General features: G+C 38.2%; 1 protein-coding gene across 1 annotated transcript in view; it reads left to right on the top strand.

Annotated features, from left to right (window-relative positions):
• Positions 1–42: 42 nt before the first annotated feature.
• Positions 43–15,013, top strand: part of tex264a (testis expressed 264, ER-phagy receptor a) — a 75,019-nt gene continuing 60,048 nt past the window's right edge. The window contains exon 1 of the mRNA XM_084426385.1: positions 43–567. Within this exon, the coding sequence (XP_084282511.1) occupies positions 310–567 (258 nt within the window). The 5' untranslated portion in view covers positions 43–309. The remainder of the gene's footprint in view (positions 568–15,013) is intronic.

Raw genomic sequence — 15,013 nt, 5'->3', positions numbered from 1 at the left:
TCGGACTTTTTGGTTGGCTCGTTCCAAGCCATCCCTCTGACTCACAGTCACATGATGCAACCAGGAAGCAATGCGTTCAATGTTTCTGTGCAGAGGGTAAACAAACGCTCAGCTGTGTCAATACAAAACTAATAGACGGGTGTAAACAAGACTTCGCAGTCTACATCGATACTGTAACATCTGCAGAGCGGCACGCATGCAAACAAACAGGAAAACTGAAGGATTGTTTTATCGAGTGCCATCAGAGTAACAGAATTATTCGTACACATTGAGCGTTTCTGTGTTTGGTTTTCTGACAGCCGGGCAAAAATGTCTGACTTTTTCATTTTACTGCTGATTCTTTTTTTGGTCATTTGTCTCATCTCAACTCTGGTGGGCTTCGTTTTTTACACCGGACTTTTTTCTGAAGTCGTGATTCGGACTGGATCTCCTCCGGTGAAAAACATCACGATTGCATACAAGTTCAGAAAGGGATCGTACAAGGACAGCGGAGCTGCTTTCACTGAGAGCTGCAGTATCGGACCGAAGCTGTCTTCTGTCGGTGTTTTTTACGATGACCCCAGTCAGGTCTGTAGCTCACTTCTCTCTGATTCACTGATTCTCGAGGCAACTTCATCTGCCGTGTGTTTTTAAAACAACAACAACATTTCCACTTTAAAATTAATATGTGATGATTTATGGAATGTTCTCAATACAAATAAATCATTTAATGTAATTTTTATTTGACAACCTAACAAAAAAAAAAAAACGATGACGTCACTTTATCGTTTACAACCCCTAACGTTACCTGTCATCAGATCCAAAATCCCTCTCTGTAACGAACTTGCTCCTTTAATGACGTTACTTAAGGCTGTAAAAAGGCGTTTTGTGACTTTTTAATTCTTTATTTTTATTTTGTACAAATAAAGAATATTTATAAAAATTATTTTATAATAATATATATAAAAAAAGTACAAATTTCTTGCTTTTTTCGGAGTTGCTGACTTTGGTGCCTGTTTTAATGCTGTTTAATAATAAATAATAAAAATAATAACAAAAAACACCTGTCATTGTACAGGAATGGTATAAAATATTAATACCATGGTGAATTGATACACTGAATGATTCATATAATGCTCCAAGGTTATTCAAAACTTACTATAGTATAACCATGGTGCATTTAATTATTTGAGTGATAGTGTTACATGTATTATAGTTAACTTTGCAAAACTGCAGTTTTAGAACTGTGTTTGGCTTGGTTTGTTTCGTTATTTATTAAGTCTTTATTAACATGGACTGATTTTGATCCAAAACTTAAAGCCTACTAAACATTTCTCTCACTTGGTTTGACATACAGGCTCGTGTGAATAAAGCCTCAAGCATGTTATTCTATTCATATTTTAAATATATGATTCACTCCAGTAAACATCTTAATGTTTTCAGGACTGACTCACTGAGGTGTTTTCATCAGTCGGCTTCATGGCCACAATGCAAAGCAAACATCTAATATAATCCCTAATATTGTGTCTTAAATCTATCATTATATCCTAGTTTTCAGTGTATCTAGAGAATAAATTATAACATGCTGTGCATGGCTCTGAAGGTGAACATGGACCTCATGGAGGAACAAATTGGAGGATAGAGAGATTTGAGACGCTCTTGATACACATCCTCATACTCTGAAAAGAGAATGGATTGAATTTGGCCTTCTCAGCAGAAAGTGGAAGAACTACAGCATGTAGAATATGTCAGATGTCTCTCAGCATCTAGTATTTATATCCGAACAGGTCATGCTAGTAGACTCCCTGAATGGGTGTCATTAATATTACTACACTGATCTAAGGCTGCGCAGTCATCGCAGCATTTATGCAGTAATTGTGCATCAGTATTATAAGGTTGGGCATTGGATATTAAAGTTGAGTGCTGAGGTAACCGCTCTGTTTTATTTTGTGCAGCATGACAGTCATTGCCAAATGGACTCACTGGCATGCACGAATGAGTGGAAATGTCCCACTGGTCCCATATTTATTATCATACCAATGTTCTGCTTATTTGTTCTTCTTTTATATATAACTTGGACATGGTGGAGTTATTGCATAATGTTACTTGCTGGTAGGAGTAGCATTAGCATTCACTCGATCATGTTCTGTTTTGGATGCATTTGTCTCTTTCTGGACCCAATTGCATGAACCGGGGCCTCATTTATAAAATGCACATACGATCAGATTTGATCCATAAATCAATGGATTTTATCTCACATCAAAAGTGAGGAACAAATTAGGACTCAAAAAAGGTAGAAACTGACTCTTATGCATACGCCAACTGAAGAGCATGCATTGAAACTTTTTGCCCTCATATACCAGTAATTAAACAAACCAAGATCATTTATAAAAAAGCAATCTCATTATGCATTATTAAGTTATTTGGATTCAAGTTTACGAGGGCACATTCATTTAAAATTTTTTTTTAATTATATGCAAGGATGAATCCTCTATAATAAATACTGCAATAATTATTTCATGGTGACTTTAAGTATGAGTTGCCTATCCAGTTTAGACCTTATTGGACAGACACTTGCATATTTGTCATGCATCTTAGAATAGAAAAAGGAAAATATGATCACATTTTCTTCTGCTTCTGCATTAAACACAGGCCCAGTTGAAACCGATGGTGATGTGGCTGTGACTAATGTGGGTAAAAAGGGACACAAATTATGATGTAAATGCCAGGCTGGCAGGGTGGTGTTATAGACCGTATTAATGGCCATGATATTCGCTGAAGTAAGTTTGGAATATATTAAACCATGACCAGTATCAAGAAAAAGACTGATGATTTGTGACATTAACAAAAAATGATAATTAAGTGCAATGCTTTTACCACCTGGTACTTCACTCTTTTGTGGTACTGCCATGGTATTTTTGTTAGGGTAAAATGAGACGTGACATGAAAATTCTAAATTAAATGATATGTTTCTTTTCCAGAGAGCTAGATTAAAGGGTTGCTTCGCCCAAAATGCACATATGTCATCATTTACTCACCCTTATGTTGTTCTAATCTTAACCATATAATTTTCTTTCTTCCATGGAACACAAAAGGAGAAATTTAGCAGAATGTCTGAGCTACACTCTTCCATATAATCAAAGTGAATGGGGACCAGGGGATGTCAAGCTACAAAAGGACAAAGAAGCATTATAAAAGTAGTCCATGCAACTTGTGCGCTGTATTCCAAGTCTTCTGAAGTGATAGCTTTGTGTGAGGAAAACAGACACTTAATCTTGCCTGACAGCCGAAGTCACCATTCACTAGATGGAATCGAGCAGCTTGGACATCTCCTGTTGTGTTCCACTGAAGAAAGAAAGTCCTATGGCTTTCAAAAGATGTGAGGGTGAGAAAATGATGATGGAATTGTCATTTTTGAGGGTGAACTATCTGGATGTTTGCACTGCTAAATCCAATAAGGAAATGCAAAATAAAAGCTCAGCGGAGCATACGGGTGTTTCCTCAGTGCTGCATAAACTGCCACGTTAGCTTACTCGGCTTAAGCTTGTCTCAGTGGAAACTGTCAAAGCAAGCAGGCCATGCCTTCTGGAAACCAGTACAGTATTTCCCTAGCCACTAGATGGTGGTACAGTGTAAAGAACAGTGTAAATTTGCAGCAAACCTACATGTATGGAAGTCTAACATTTGCAGGGCTATTACTTTTAGTATTAATTTCATGAGTACAGTGATGCCTCATCATACCTGGACACTTACACCCAACATAAAAATGTATGATATTGTTTTAGATAATGTTTTTTAATTATTATTTTTTCTCTTTTTTTCTTTTTTTATACCTTCTATATAGTACAAATTTATCAGAAAGGGCTGTTGGATTTACTGGTTTCTTTTCTCTAAATTACAATTTAAAGGGGTTGTGAAATGGAGAATTAAGATGTTCTTTATGTATAAGAGGTGACTCTGCAATAAAAACATACTGCATGTTAATATTCTTTTCACCCTTCTGAACGCCCGGATTTGAAATCGGGAGAATCATGATTGCCTTTCAAAGGCACACTATGCAGGTTCCGTTCTTCTAAAACAGCGCCCCCTTGGAAGTACTTGTATTTATCGTTACTGTCGTAAATACCACTCATGCAGAGCCGTCATTTCTTTTCCTTGACTATTCCGACCGCGCTTTCTTCGTTTTCTTCGTCAACTCTGCCATGACTCACGTCTGAATACATGAATACATCATGTGTGCTATTGTCTTCCTTAGAGGCTGCTTCATATGTTGTTGATGTATGTGACGTCGTGCCGTAAAGCAAGTCGTGATTCTCGCAAGATTTGTTGGGGCGCCACCTTTCAAACCTGCATTGCTGGTTTTGCCAGCAGCGTCCCCCCCCCCCCCCCCCCCCCCCCCACACACACACACTTTGCTTTGGGGATGATTCGCCCTACTATGAGTTTGTTTACCATCAAATTGATTTCGAAGCTGTTATATTAAGGTACAAATCTTGCATAGTGTGCCTTTAACATGCGTAATCGTTTTATGTACTGGGGGTGTGTTCTAAACAACTCATGTCTGTCCATCAATCACAAGAGCGATAGATATAGAGCTGCACGGTTAATCGTTAAAAAATATCACAATCCGAATTCAAACACCCATGCGATCTTTCTTATTCCTAAATGACAGTGATTCAGCTTCTGCCACTGATCCATAGAGAGCAGTTGTCATGTATAGGTATGAAACAGCTTCACAAAGCTGTGGTCTTTTCAGACACACAGTATCATTATTTCTATGTTACAATAATTCAAATTATCACAGAAGTATTGGGATAAAAGTTTATAGTTTAAGATATAAACACTAATTTCTACGGTAGTGATCAAAATAGCTTGACGCTTCAAATAACGATTGTATCATTTACATCGTTACACCAGTAGTTGGCGACAAGTGACTGTTAAAAAAAGTATTTTTCATTGAATCATTCAAGAGACTCATTTAAAAATGCATGTGATTAAATCATTAATTCAAATCATTTTTAAATAATTATTTAAAATTGACATTTATGTTAAATTACATCAATTTAAATCAAATAAAAAATACATATTTTTAAATAAACTGCAGCAATTAACATTTTGTCAGAATCTCTATTAAATTACTTTATTTTGTTTAGTTATTCAGAATTGTAGGAGAATCATGATCTCAATTTAAACACAGTATATATAAATTGAATCTCAATTTATTCAGAATCGTGCAGCTTTACCGTAGCAACTGTTGTTCTCTCATTGGATGTAAAGAAACTGTACTTCCAAAAACTTTGCATAACCTTCCTAAAGATCTGAGCATTATAAATGCATGGCTGAAGTTTAGTTTTTTTATGATGTGCCTGTGCGACTGAAAGATAAAGTTTTCATTTGTTCTTCATATTTCACAACAGAATAATTATTCTCAACATGCCTCCAAATGTGTTTTCAAAACATCTTTTATTGAAAGATATGACAGTGCCTGCCAAGCATTTTGTCCTTGGAGGCAACGCAGGTAAGTACATTTCTGTCATGACAACTCTCGAAGAGATTGGCATGATAATAGATATAAGTATGGTAATGGATATGGTAATATATATATATGGTAATCTGTTGCTGCTGCAGAGCAAGTACAGAGACTTGCTACTGCCAATACATTCACAAACATTGCTGTGAGCAAGAAAGACATGCTGCTGCACATGTAACAAACATGAAATAACTTGTGTAGCAGATCTATACAGGTGGAGCTGGGGAAGGTGGAGGGTTTCTGAAAGCGCGCTACACAATGCTAACAGCAATCACTACCGTATTTGAATGTTGAGCTGCAGCGCATTGGCCGTGATGCAACAGCAACCAATCAGCTGCACTATGTAGATAATGATGTGATCGCTACCAAATTGTGTTGTGGACCTATCAGCCTGCACCATCTAGAGTTTCATGCCAGAACATCCAGTGTAGACCCGGTTTTACAGTGTGTTTGTGATAAACGTCAAACCAGCGTTTAACGCTATTAAGACACCAAGTGTATCATTGTTTGAGTGTTGCTAGAAAAATCAGTACATGCCCTGTTTAAATGTTTTCTGCCTCGGGATCTGACTTGGGCTCAAACATATACGGCTCTATCACAGCGCTTATCTAAACACAACATTCTGTAGAGGGCGCGAATACAGTGCGATGGCTTCAACCACAGCAGTGGGCAGAGGCGGACAGAGTACACAGCTTCATTACTTGAGTAAAAGTACAGATACCCCTTGCTAAATTTTACTCAAGTACAAGTAAAAGTACTACAGTCAGATGTCTACTTAAGTAAAAGTACTGAAGTACTTGTTTTTAAAAGTACTTGAGTATCAAGAGTACAAGAGTACATTTTCTAAATATTGCATTACTACTGCCACAGTGCTTACATTGGTAAACACAGTAAACACTTGAAGCGAAAACTATCATTAACTTGTTCAGAAAATTGAAATAGTCTGGCGAGGTGGGGCCACGGGTTGGCACATTCCCGGGATGGACCTGCTGCGTCTTCATCCATTGTTTCGTCCATGGTTTCGTCTCTTATCTAAATCTGACCATGGAGTTGACTTTGGCGGAAAGCTGAAGGTGATTGCTGCTAGGCTGTCCCAATCAGTGGCACCTGCACAATCCAATCACGTTTGAGAGGGAAACAACAAATTGAGGGTTTCCGAGATTTTTCTTTTTTCCTTAGTTTTTTTTTTTTTTTTGAAGAAGTAACGGGCACTCTCGGTTATGGATAGAAATGTAGTGGTGTAAAGAGTACAATATTTGCCTCTCAAATGTACTTGAGTAAAGTCATGAGTACTCCCCAAAAATGATACTCGAGTAAAGTACAGATCCCTCAAAATTGTACTTAAGTACTGTACTCAAGTAAATGTACTCCGTTACTGTCCGGCTCTGGCAGTGGGCATTGATTTCCGTTTATTCCAGAGGTATAACGCCCCTTGAAATTGAGTGTTTTTTTTTTCACTGAGAGTGGAAAAGTAATCTAATTTGTAACTTTTTTCGGTGCAAATTTGTTTTGCAAACTTTACAACTAACCTTTTAGTAACATAACCTTGAGAAACATAAATTAAAATCTAAAACTGCATTTCATGACCCTTTTAAATTGTAAAATGCTTGGTTGCAGTTGGTGATTTTGTGCTTAGCTACATTCCACCTCAAATCCAGATAAAGGTCTGTAATGCTGCTCTACAGTATTTTGGCTGTTTTCCCAGCTGTATAATGTAGTCTGGCATCCGAGGGGATTTGCTGTGTTTATTGTCTTTGGTGACAGGGTTGGGGTTTTTGATTGGCACTCTCACCTTTTAGTGTCCAGCCACTGTCTCCCCTAAAGCCAATTAGCTTCAGATCTGACTGTGATAGGTTGTTAGCGCTCGCTGAGGTCACTGTCCGATTTTAATTGGCATAATGCTCTGTGCTTATTAGCATGCTCAGCTCTCTCGCGGGAGGCAGGGGTTGATATGGCCTGTTTCAGAAGGTCAGCTACCAGCGGATCCAAAGTGTTTGAGCTTGACAGGGTGAAACAGAGGAATTCACTCTTTTGAAACATGCTGAGAATGGTTGTTCCAAGCTTGTCAGTGGCAAAACCTCTGAGTTATCTTCAGCATTAGTGGTTCATACACAGCACCTTTACCTCATGAGCTTAGCACAGCTGTATCAGTGATAGGAAAAATACAGTAGTATTTCCAATGATGGGCAGTAGCGTTGCTTAAAAGTAGCGAAACTATATGGTTCAACTCACCAAGGCTGCATCATGTATTTGATGAAAATTGCAATAAAAACAGTAATATTGTGAAATGCTATTAATTTAAAAGAACTGTCTTCTATTTTAATATATTTGATAGTGTACTTTATTCCTGTGAATTTTCAGCAGCCATTACTCCAGTCTTCAGTATCTCATGATCCTTCAGAAATCATTCTTATATGCTGATTTGGTTAAAAAAAAAAAAAACAAAGAAAAACATGGACACCATGGTACATTTATTTTTCATAATGTTTTGACTGTGTAACGGTCACCAGCTGGAGTGCCCTTGAGAGCCACCAGAGGGCACTCCACATAAGACTATTATCACTCACAAACTACATTTCCCATAACTCACTGCCCGGACTCATCATCACTTATCACTGATCACATTCACCTGTACCTCATTCACTGATTGCATTCACCTGTGTCTCATCATCCTGTTAGTCTCAGTCTAATTTATACCATGTTCATTCATTCACTCACCGCGAAGTCTTGTTTAAGGCCCCGTTTACACTATGGGAAAACGCAGATATTTCCCTGCGTTTTGGCCTGTCATTTACACAAAAACGCCGTTTTTATCCCAGAAAATGATTATTTCTAAAAACTCCGGCCAAAGTGGAGATTTCTGAAAACGCCGGTTATGTGTTGCCGTGTCAACTGGGAGAAACGCGGTTTTAGGTTCTCAAACGTCACATTATGCGCCAGAAAATGCTTATGTCATGAACCTCGCACCATGTCTGTTGTTTTGAAAGGAACAGGAAGTCGCTCGTGCTATTCGTTGTTGTCGATTTTGAGGATTCTGATTGGCTTGCAGAATTGATCAGGCTTTATCCTTCTCCCTACACTGCCGCCCATAGGTTTGGCATAGTTATGATGGCGCTCGACAGCGTATTTATGCGGGTTGATGTAAACGACAACTTTTTTGAAAACAATGTTGTGTGCACGATGTTATTTTTGAAAACGGAGGGGGGGAAATATTCGTTTCTCTAAATACCCGGCTATGTGTAAATGTGGCCTAAGTGTTACACTGCATTTCTGAGCATTCTCCTGGTTTTCTTGTCTCTTGGTTTTGGATATCTTGCCCTGTTCCCTGGATTACTCTCTTGCCTCTGATCCCTGCCTGTTTTGTTTCTTTGTTTCTTTGTTTTGACTGCCTGTCTGTGTATGACTCTTGCCTGTACATTGGATTACGCCTCTGGATTGCCCCCATACAATAAAGCTGCGTTTGGATCTAAACCTTTGTGTCTTGGAGTAGATCGTAACAGACTGATAGAATGTTCAAATGAACAGCATTTATTTGAAATGGGATTTTTTTTGTAACACTGTGAAAGTCATTACTGTCACTTTTGATCAATTTAATGCATCCTTACTGAATAAAGTATTAATTTCAGGTGATGAAAGCAGAAAAGCAAAGTCAGTTCAGAGGTGGAGTTAGTTAACACACACATATTTGTTAAGAGAGTAAATGTGGTCAGTTTTCATGTTGAATGGTCTTATTTTACAAGGCTAATGGCAATAGTTTTGAAAGCATTAGCGGTCAAAAATTGTATCTGATTTAGGGAAGTAGTACAAAAACTGTTAAATCAACAAAGTGTTGTTAATTTAGTATTCTGGTCCATTTCTGTAGTTGAAGTTGTTGGTCATAGCAACGTTTTGGTGCTTTATCAGAAATACTGACTCAAGTGATGGTTTGTGACTCATGCGGGGTATTATGGGACGGGCAGGAACCTCAGAGGTGAGACAACTTTGACTTTAATCCTTTATGCTGCGTTTGAACTCTCAATGGTTTTTATATTCAGTCACCTTCATTAATTCCATTTGGCCTTATGATGTACCAGCATGAAACCAGCTTATTTATAACCGTTTATAAATGGAAGAGCTTATTCTCTTCGGGTGGTTCATTCAACCCAGGTGTCTACGTTCAGGGCTGACTGAAGAGGACGTCTTTCAGTTTTTATACGGCAGTCAAAGCGAATCAGTTGTTACTTCTGTGGAACTCGGGCTTGATTAACACTCCACAGAATCTCTACAAACACTTAATCTATAATGGAAGTTTATGGTGGAAGCGAAGAGCTGCCATTTAAATCTGTCCTACTTTGTCCAAAGTTAATAAATTAAATCAGCGAATGAATAAAAAAACCTTTATAGCTATTTCACAGCACATCAAGTCCCTATACTCTGTTCTACACTTTCATCTTCTAAGCTAAAATCACTCCGACGTGGGTTTATTGTGCTCCGTGATATATTCTGTTTTGTTTTTTAAGTCAAAGAATTCTTCACAGTCAATCATTGAACTAGTCCACTATATATATCTACAGCAGTTATTTTAAAAAAGAACATATGTATAAGACGTATAGTTTCATAAATCTAAGATGAATAGAAATATACATAAAAGAGCTTTTATGACATCTGGTTAGGACACAATGTACTGTCAGCAGGATTCTTCAACCCTCTCTTAGCAGTCGTGTCGCTTCTGAGCGTCTTTCAGTTCATCACCTTTGAAGCACTGCTGCTTCAGCCATCAAAGCGCAGCTTTCACTCAATTTCAAGACAATTATTTTCAAACTTCAAATCGCTTGCTGTGAGCATTGTTCCCATTTTCATCCATAACCCGCAGGAATTGAGGACTATGATAGTTTTGTGGAATAAAGAGTTCGAGATAGGCTGTTTATTTATTGAATATCTGTCACTTCACTGAAGAACTGTTTTACATGCACACCTTTGAAAAGTTTCGGGTCAGTAGTACGAAGTATCTAATGCCCACAAAGGCTGCGTTTATGCAATAAAAAATACAGAAATATGATTACAATTTAAAATAACTGTGTTCTCCAAATATAATTTATTCCTGTGATGGCAAAGCTTAATTCTTAAGCATCATTACTCCAGGTTTCAGTCTCACATGATCCTTCAGAAATGTTGAAAACTTTTTTTTATTCTTTGATAAATAGAAGGTTCAGAAGAACAGCGTTTATTTGAAAGATAATTTTTTGTAATAATGTAATAATTTTGTCACTTTCATACAATTTATTGCAAACTTGGCTGACTAAAAGTATTAAAAATTCCTTAAAAACCTTTGAACGGTACAGCATGCATATATCTCTAAGAAATATAAATGGTGTTTGGTGCACGGCATGACCTTAAACCAGCCCAATTATACAATGTTTCCTTAAGGCTGTAGTCTGACGTGTTGTTTTGGATACACAATCCGCTTATGAAACATGCTAATACATTTCTGTTTACTGAAACATTTGTTGGGCTATGAGCTGAGCTGATCCCTCATGTTCAGCTTTTTTTGTACATTATTATCCCTTCTGAAGATGCATTAACACAGACCAGGGGAATAAAGTTTTTTTTATGAGGAAAAAATACGAAAGGACGGAGGGATGAATGCTTTCTCCAGAACGGCTCTTTGTTGTCTCAGGGCAGTGGTTTAAAGTTTAGGGATTAACAGGAAGACTGACTTCACATTTATAGGCATTTGCAGTGCTGAACCTTCACTTTAATGGTTTCTTCTCCTTTTCATTATCTGACGTGCTGAACTTTCTGTTCACATCATGACAAAAGAAAATCAACCAATCATGTTTTGTCCAGCTACTAGCAAAATGTCCTACATGCTTGACTTTTGAATGCCAGTCGCCCTCCTCTGCCTATTTTAATTAGACTGATGGCGTGAATGTTGCCTTGAGCTGGGAGTTATGATTAGTTATAGCCTGGTTTTGCGAGAGCAGTGGATGACTGATGGACAGTCATTGTAGTTCCAGGCGCTTCAGTTTAGCAGTGTCAGTCAGCTAATGAAGCCGGAATCGAGTGCATGCAAGGTGGACCTCACATTTCTCTGATTTATGTCTCAAGCTGATGTTAACCATCTTTAAATAATAGCCTGAGCTATCCATCAACTTAATTTGAAGCATGCATTATTAAGAATCAAATGAATCAAATCTAGTTTTCCTAAATGCTTCATGTGAAGGTTTTGACTTGCAGTGCAGGGCTTCGGGTTGTCTGCTAAATGCAAATACCAATTATTTGCTCTTGTGGCCCTTTTCAATGCCAACTCAAATATTATCCGAACTAGGCTTTTTTTTTTTCTTTTTTTTTTTGCATACTCTATTTTCTGCCCCATTAATTCTGTCCAAATTAGCCCCTACCAAACATAGCACCTACGCTTCCCCAGAAATGCGCCATCAGTTTCAATTTCATTCAGCATGGGAGCCTATGTAACATTTGAGGACATTCAGGTCAGCTAATTATCTTGAGGAACTGGCAGGTTATGCATATTCATGGTTCAGTGCTAGTAAAGTTTACTAGCAAGTTCATATTTATATGCACCAATACCTAGTCAAAAACAGCAATTTTTAAATAAAACTTTGATAACATTTTTAATATATTAAAATGTTATTTAGGGACTTGCATGAAGCAAGTCATTGATTAAAAATGGTCTGATTCACAGAAAATAACTGAATTTAGCTAATTAACCGAGAACTCGAACACATTTTTGCAATTCATGTCCATCCATGTTTAAGAAATGTCATGTATAATGCAAGCCCTTCTGGAAGGCCATTATTCAAGCTTATTTAAAAAACAGTAGCTTAAGGCTTGTCCACAAGTGTGTCATTGCTTTTATTATTTAATATATGCAGGCTAGCTGTTAACCTAATGTTAAATATGCTGGTTGCTGCTTGGTGACCTGGATAGTTTTTTTTTTTTTTACTTGTCGTGTTGCTTACAGCCTCCTTTTGCTTGGCTGTGTATCTGCAGTCGATTCACAGAATGCTCCCTCCTGTAAGTTAAGTTAATGCTTTGAAGCTTGAAACATAATTTTAAGTAAAAATAAAATGCATTATTATCTGTTATGATTTATATTATACCTTCAGCTCTTCTAGGTGGCCAGCAGAGGTCTCCCCAATGCTTATTCAGGACTGAAATGTACTTCAATGTACCTGTGTCATATGTCCACTACCTGATTTGTTATATTATACTTTTTAAGGTTGTGTTGTTGTGCTTTGATCTTCTAGCACTTCTGTTACAGTGCAGAAATGCTATGAGTTTGATGCATTGCTATTGTGCATGTGGTGTGAAACAGGCCTTGCAGTTCATATAGAAATTTTAGAGAGTAGGATAGGACTTGTGTTTAGAACTTGCCCACGTGAGAGAGTTTGCTTTACACCGATAAATCATTTTTTAAATTCAGAGTGAGACTGTTGAGTTTTTTTGCCAGATACTGTCCTGATCTTCTCTGAAGTAAACTCCATGAACCTTTTAGTAATTACACACCATACAGGTTTCAAGAACATTCCACAGGAGGTCTCCAAGAGGAGCTTTGCTCTCTGTATGAAACAAGGCTGCATATATGATTAAATATAATGAGGAAGAGGCGGTTTGTAGCAAGTGTAGAGCTCCATCAGGTTAAATTGAGTGCGGTTCCATACTGAGTAGCACCATGAAAACCCTAGTTCTCAAACCTCGGGTAATAAACAAAACCATGACATTTACACTGAATTCACTATCTGTTTCATTCATATGGCTTTGTATCCTCAAAACCAGTTGGCAGCAGCATCGTGAAGCCCTAAGATATGGAAAAACTGTAATATCTCAAACAGTAGAGCATGTTGTTAGCATGAACTAATAAAATGCATGTAATACCTTTAAGGCAATGTGTGTTTGCGTATTTACAGTAGTACTTAAATATTGCTATTTATGACTGCACACACACACAGACATTTTTATTAGATGTTTAAAAAATGTTTCAATTGTGGTTTACACATAACTCCAGATATCAGCCTGAGCTGCTTGAGTGGAGCTGGTAGTGTACCAAGTGTGTTAATTTTGGAGCGTGGTCTGATGATTCACTGTCTGTGAATTATTTATCATTGTCTAAACGATCTGGTGCTGCTAATTTTTGCTAAATCTTGTTGATTCTGCATCTGGTTTGCCGTTTCCAGTATGAAGTAGGCAGATGCCTGTTGAATTTTCATGAGTCACCTCTTGAGCCAAGGCTGAGCCGCCTCGCTCTCTCTACAATTATGCAGATCTGATCACCTTAGGGACTCCTGGGGTATTCAGAAAGCTTTTGCCATTTCTCCGCCAACCCTTGATAAAAAAAAAAAAAGCAACACTCTCCCCGACCTGCACGCTTCATAAACCGTGTTAGCCGTGAGCAATGCCGAACGTGGCTGGGGGAGAATTCCCAGAAGTCCTAGCCCCAGGAGGATGGAGCAGAGGGAGAGGATAAGGGTTGGGAAAGATGAGAGGAGTCAATCCTTGTTACATGTCTGCTAATAAAAAATTACCACCTTTTTATTGTTGCAGAGCCTTCATCTGTCAAAAAAACGATGGCCCTTGCAAAGCCGAGCAGAGAATTGCTTTTGAAAATTGCTTTTCCCTGCAGCAGGCCTCTGGAGGGAATACCGAGAAGAAGCCGAGCAAATGACAATGTACTGCACTTTAGTGGTCATCTTGGATTCCTGAACGCAAAGAGTGCATTCAAAGACTGTTTCCTACATCATTCCGTTCCAGTCATGAGTATTCTATGCATTCGGGGGATTAATGAAAAAGATCGGTTTATAAAATGTGTCTGCAGTGCCATTTTTAGCCTGGCTATTTCAGTGTGTAGCGCAGTGACCCCTGAATGCGAAGATGCATAACATGGCATATTGGTTCTTCTCTGCATCCATGTGGTCGCCACAACTCGAGAACCAATTACGCTGTAAAAGAAGGCCTTATCGAGCCCGTTAGTGTGCGTAGTCAAATCTGGGGGGGCGACTGCCAGGAACGCTGATCGTGAATTTGCTTCCTTTTCATGGACGTCTGGAGACCAAATCTTTTCGGTTATCTTTGATTGGCAGTGTGAAGATTAGTTGGTTTGTTTGAGAGGGCTTGTGGGTATTATTTGATTTGGTACTGCATTCTTTTGTTCGTCCACATCGTTTGGGTGATTTATTTGACATAAACAGACAAACAACAAGTGAAGGGAAGTGTATGTGTAGGCCTTCTTGCTTCTAGTAATTGCCTGTTGTCTCTTGGGTGCGCTGTCTGGAGAACTGCCTGAAATTCCCACTTTATTTGCTGACAGTTGTGTAGGACAGCAGCATTGGAGAGAGTTCTGAATACCATCATTAGTCCCCGGCTGGAGAAATAAGATCTTCGTGCTGGGAACAGGGACAAAATGCACACAGAGGAAAGAAGTACTGCAGGGTAGAGAGAGATGAGTCAAAGAATGGAGGTGGAAAAGAAAGACAAACCAGGAAACAGGAAACAAAATAGGCTTATGAA

This window comes from Rutilus rutilus, assembly GCF_951802725.1.
Source record: "Rutilus rutilus genome assembly, chromosome: 12".
Taxonomy (NCBI): domain Eukaryota; kingdom Metazoa; phylum Chordata; class Actinopteri; order Cypriniformes; family Leuciscidae; genus Rutilus; species Rutilus rutilus.
This window is presented reverse-complemented; position numbering and strand designations above follow the sequence as displayed.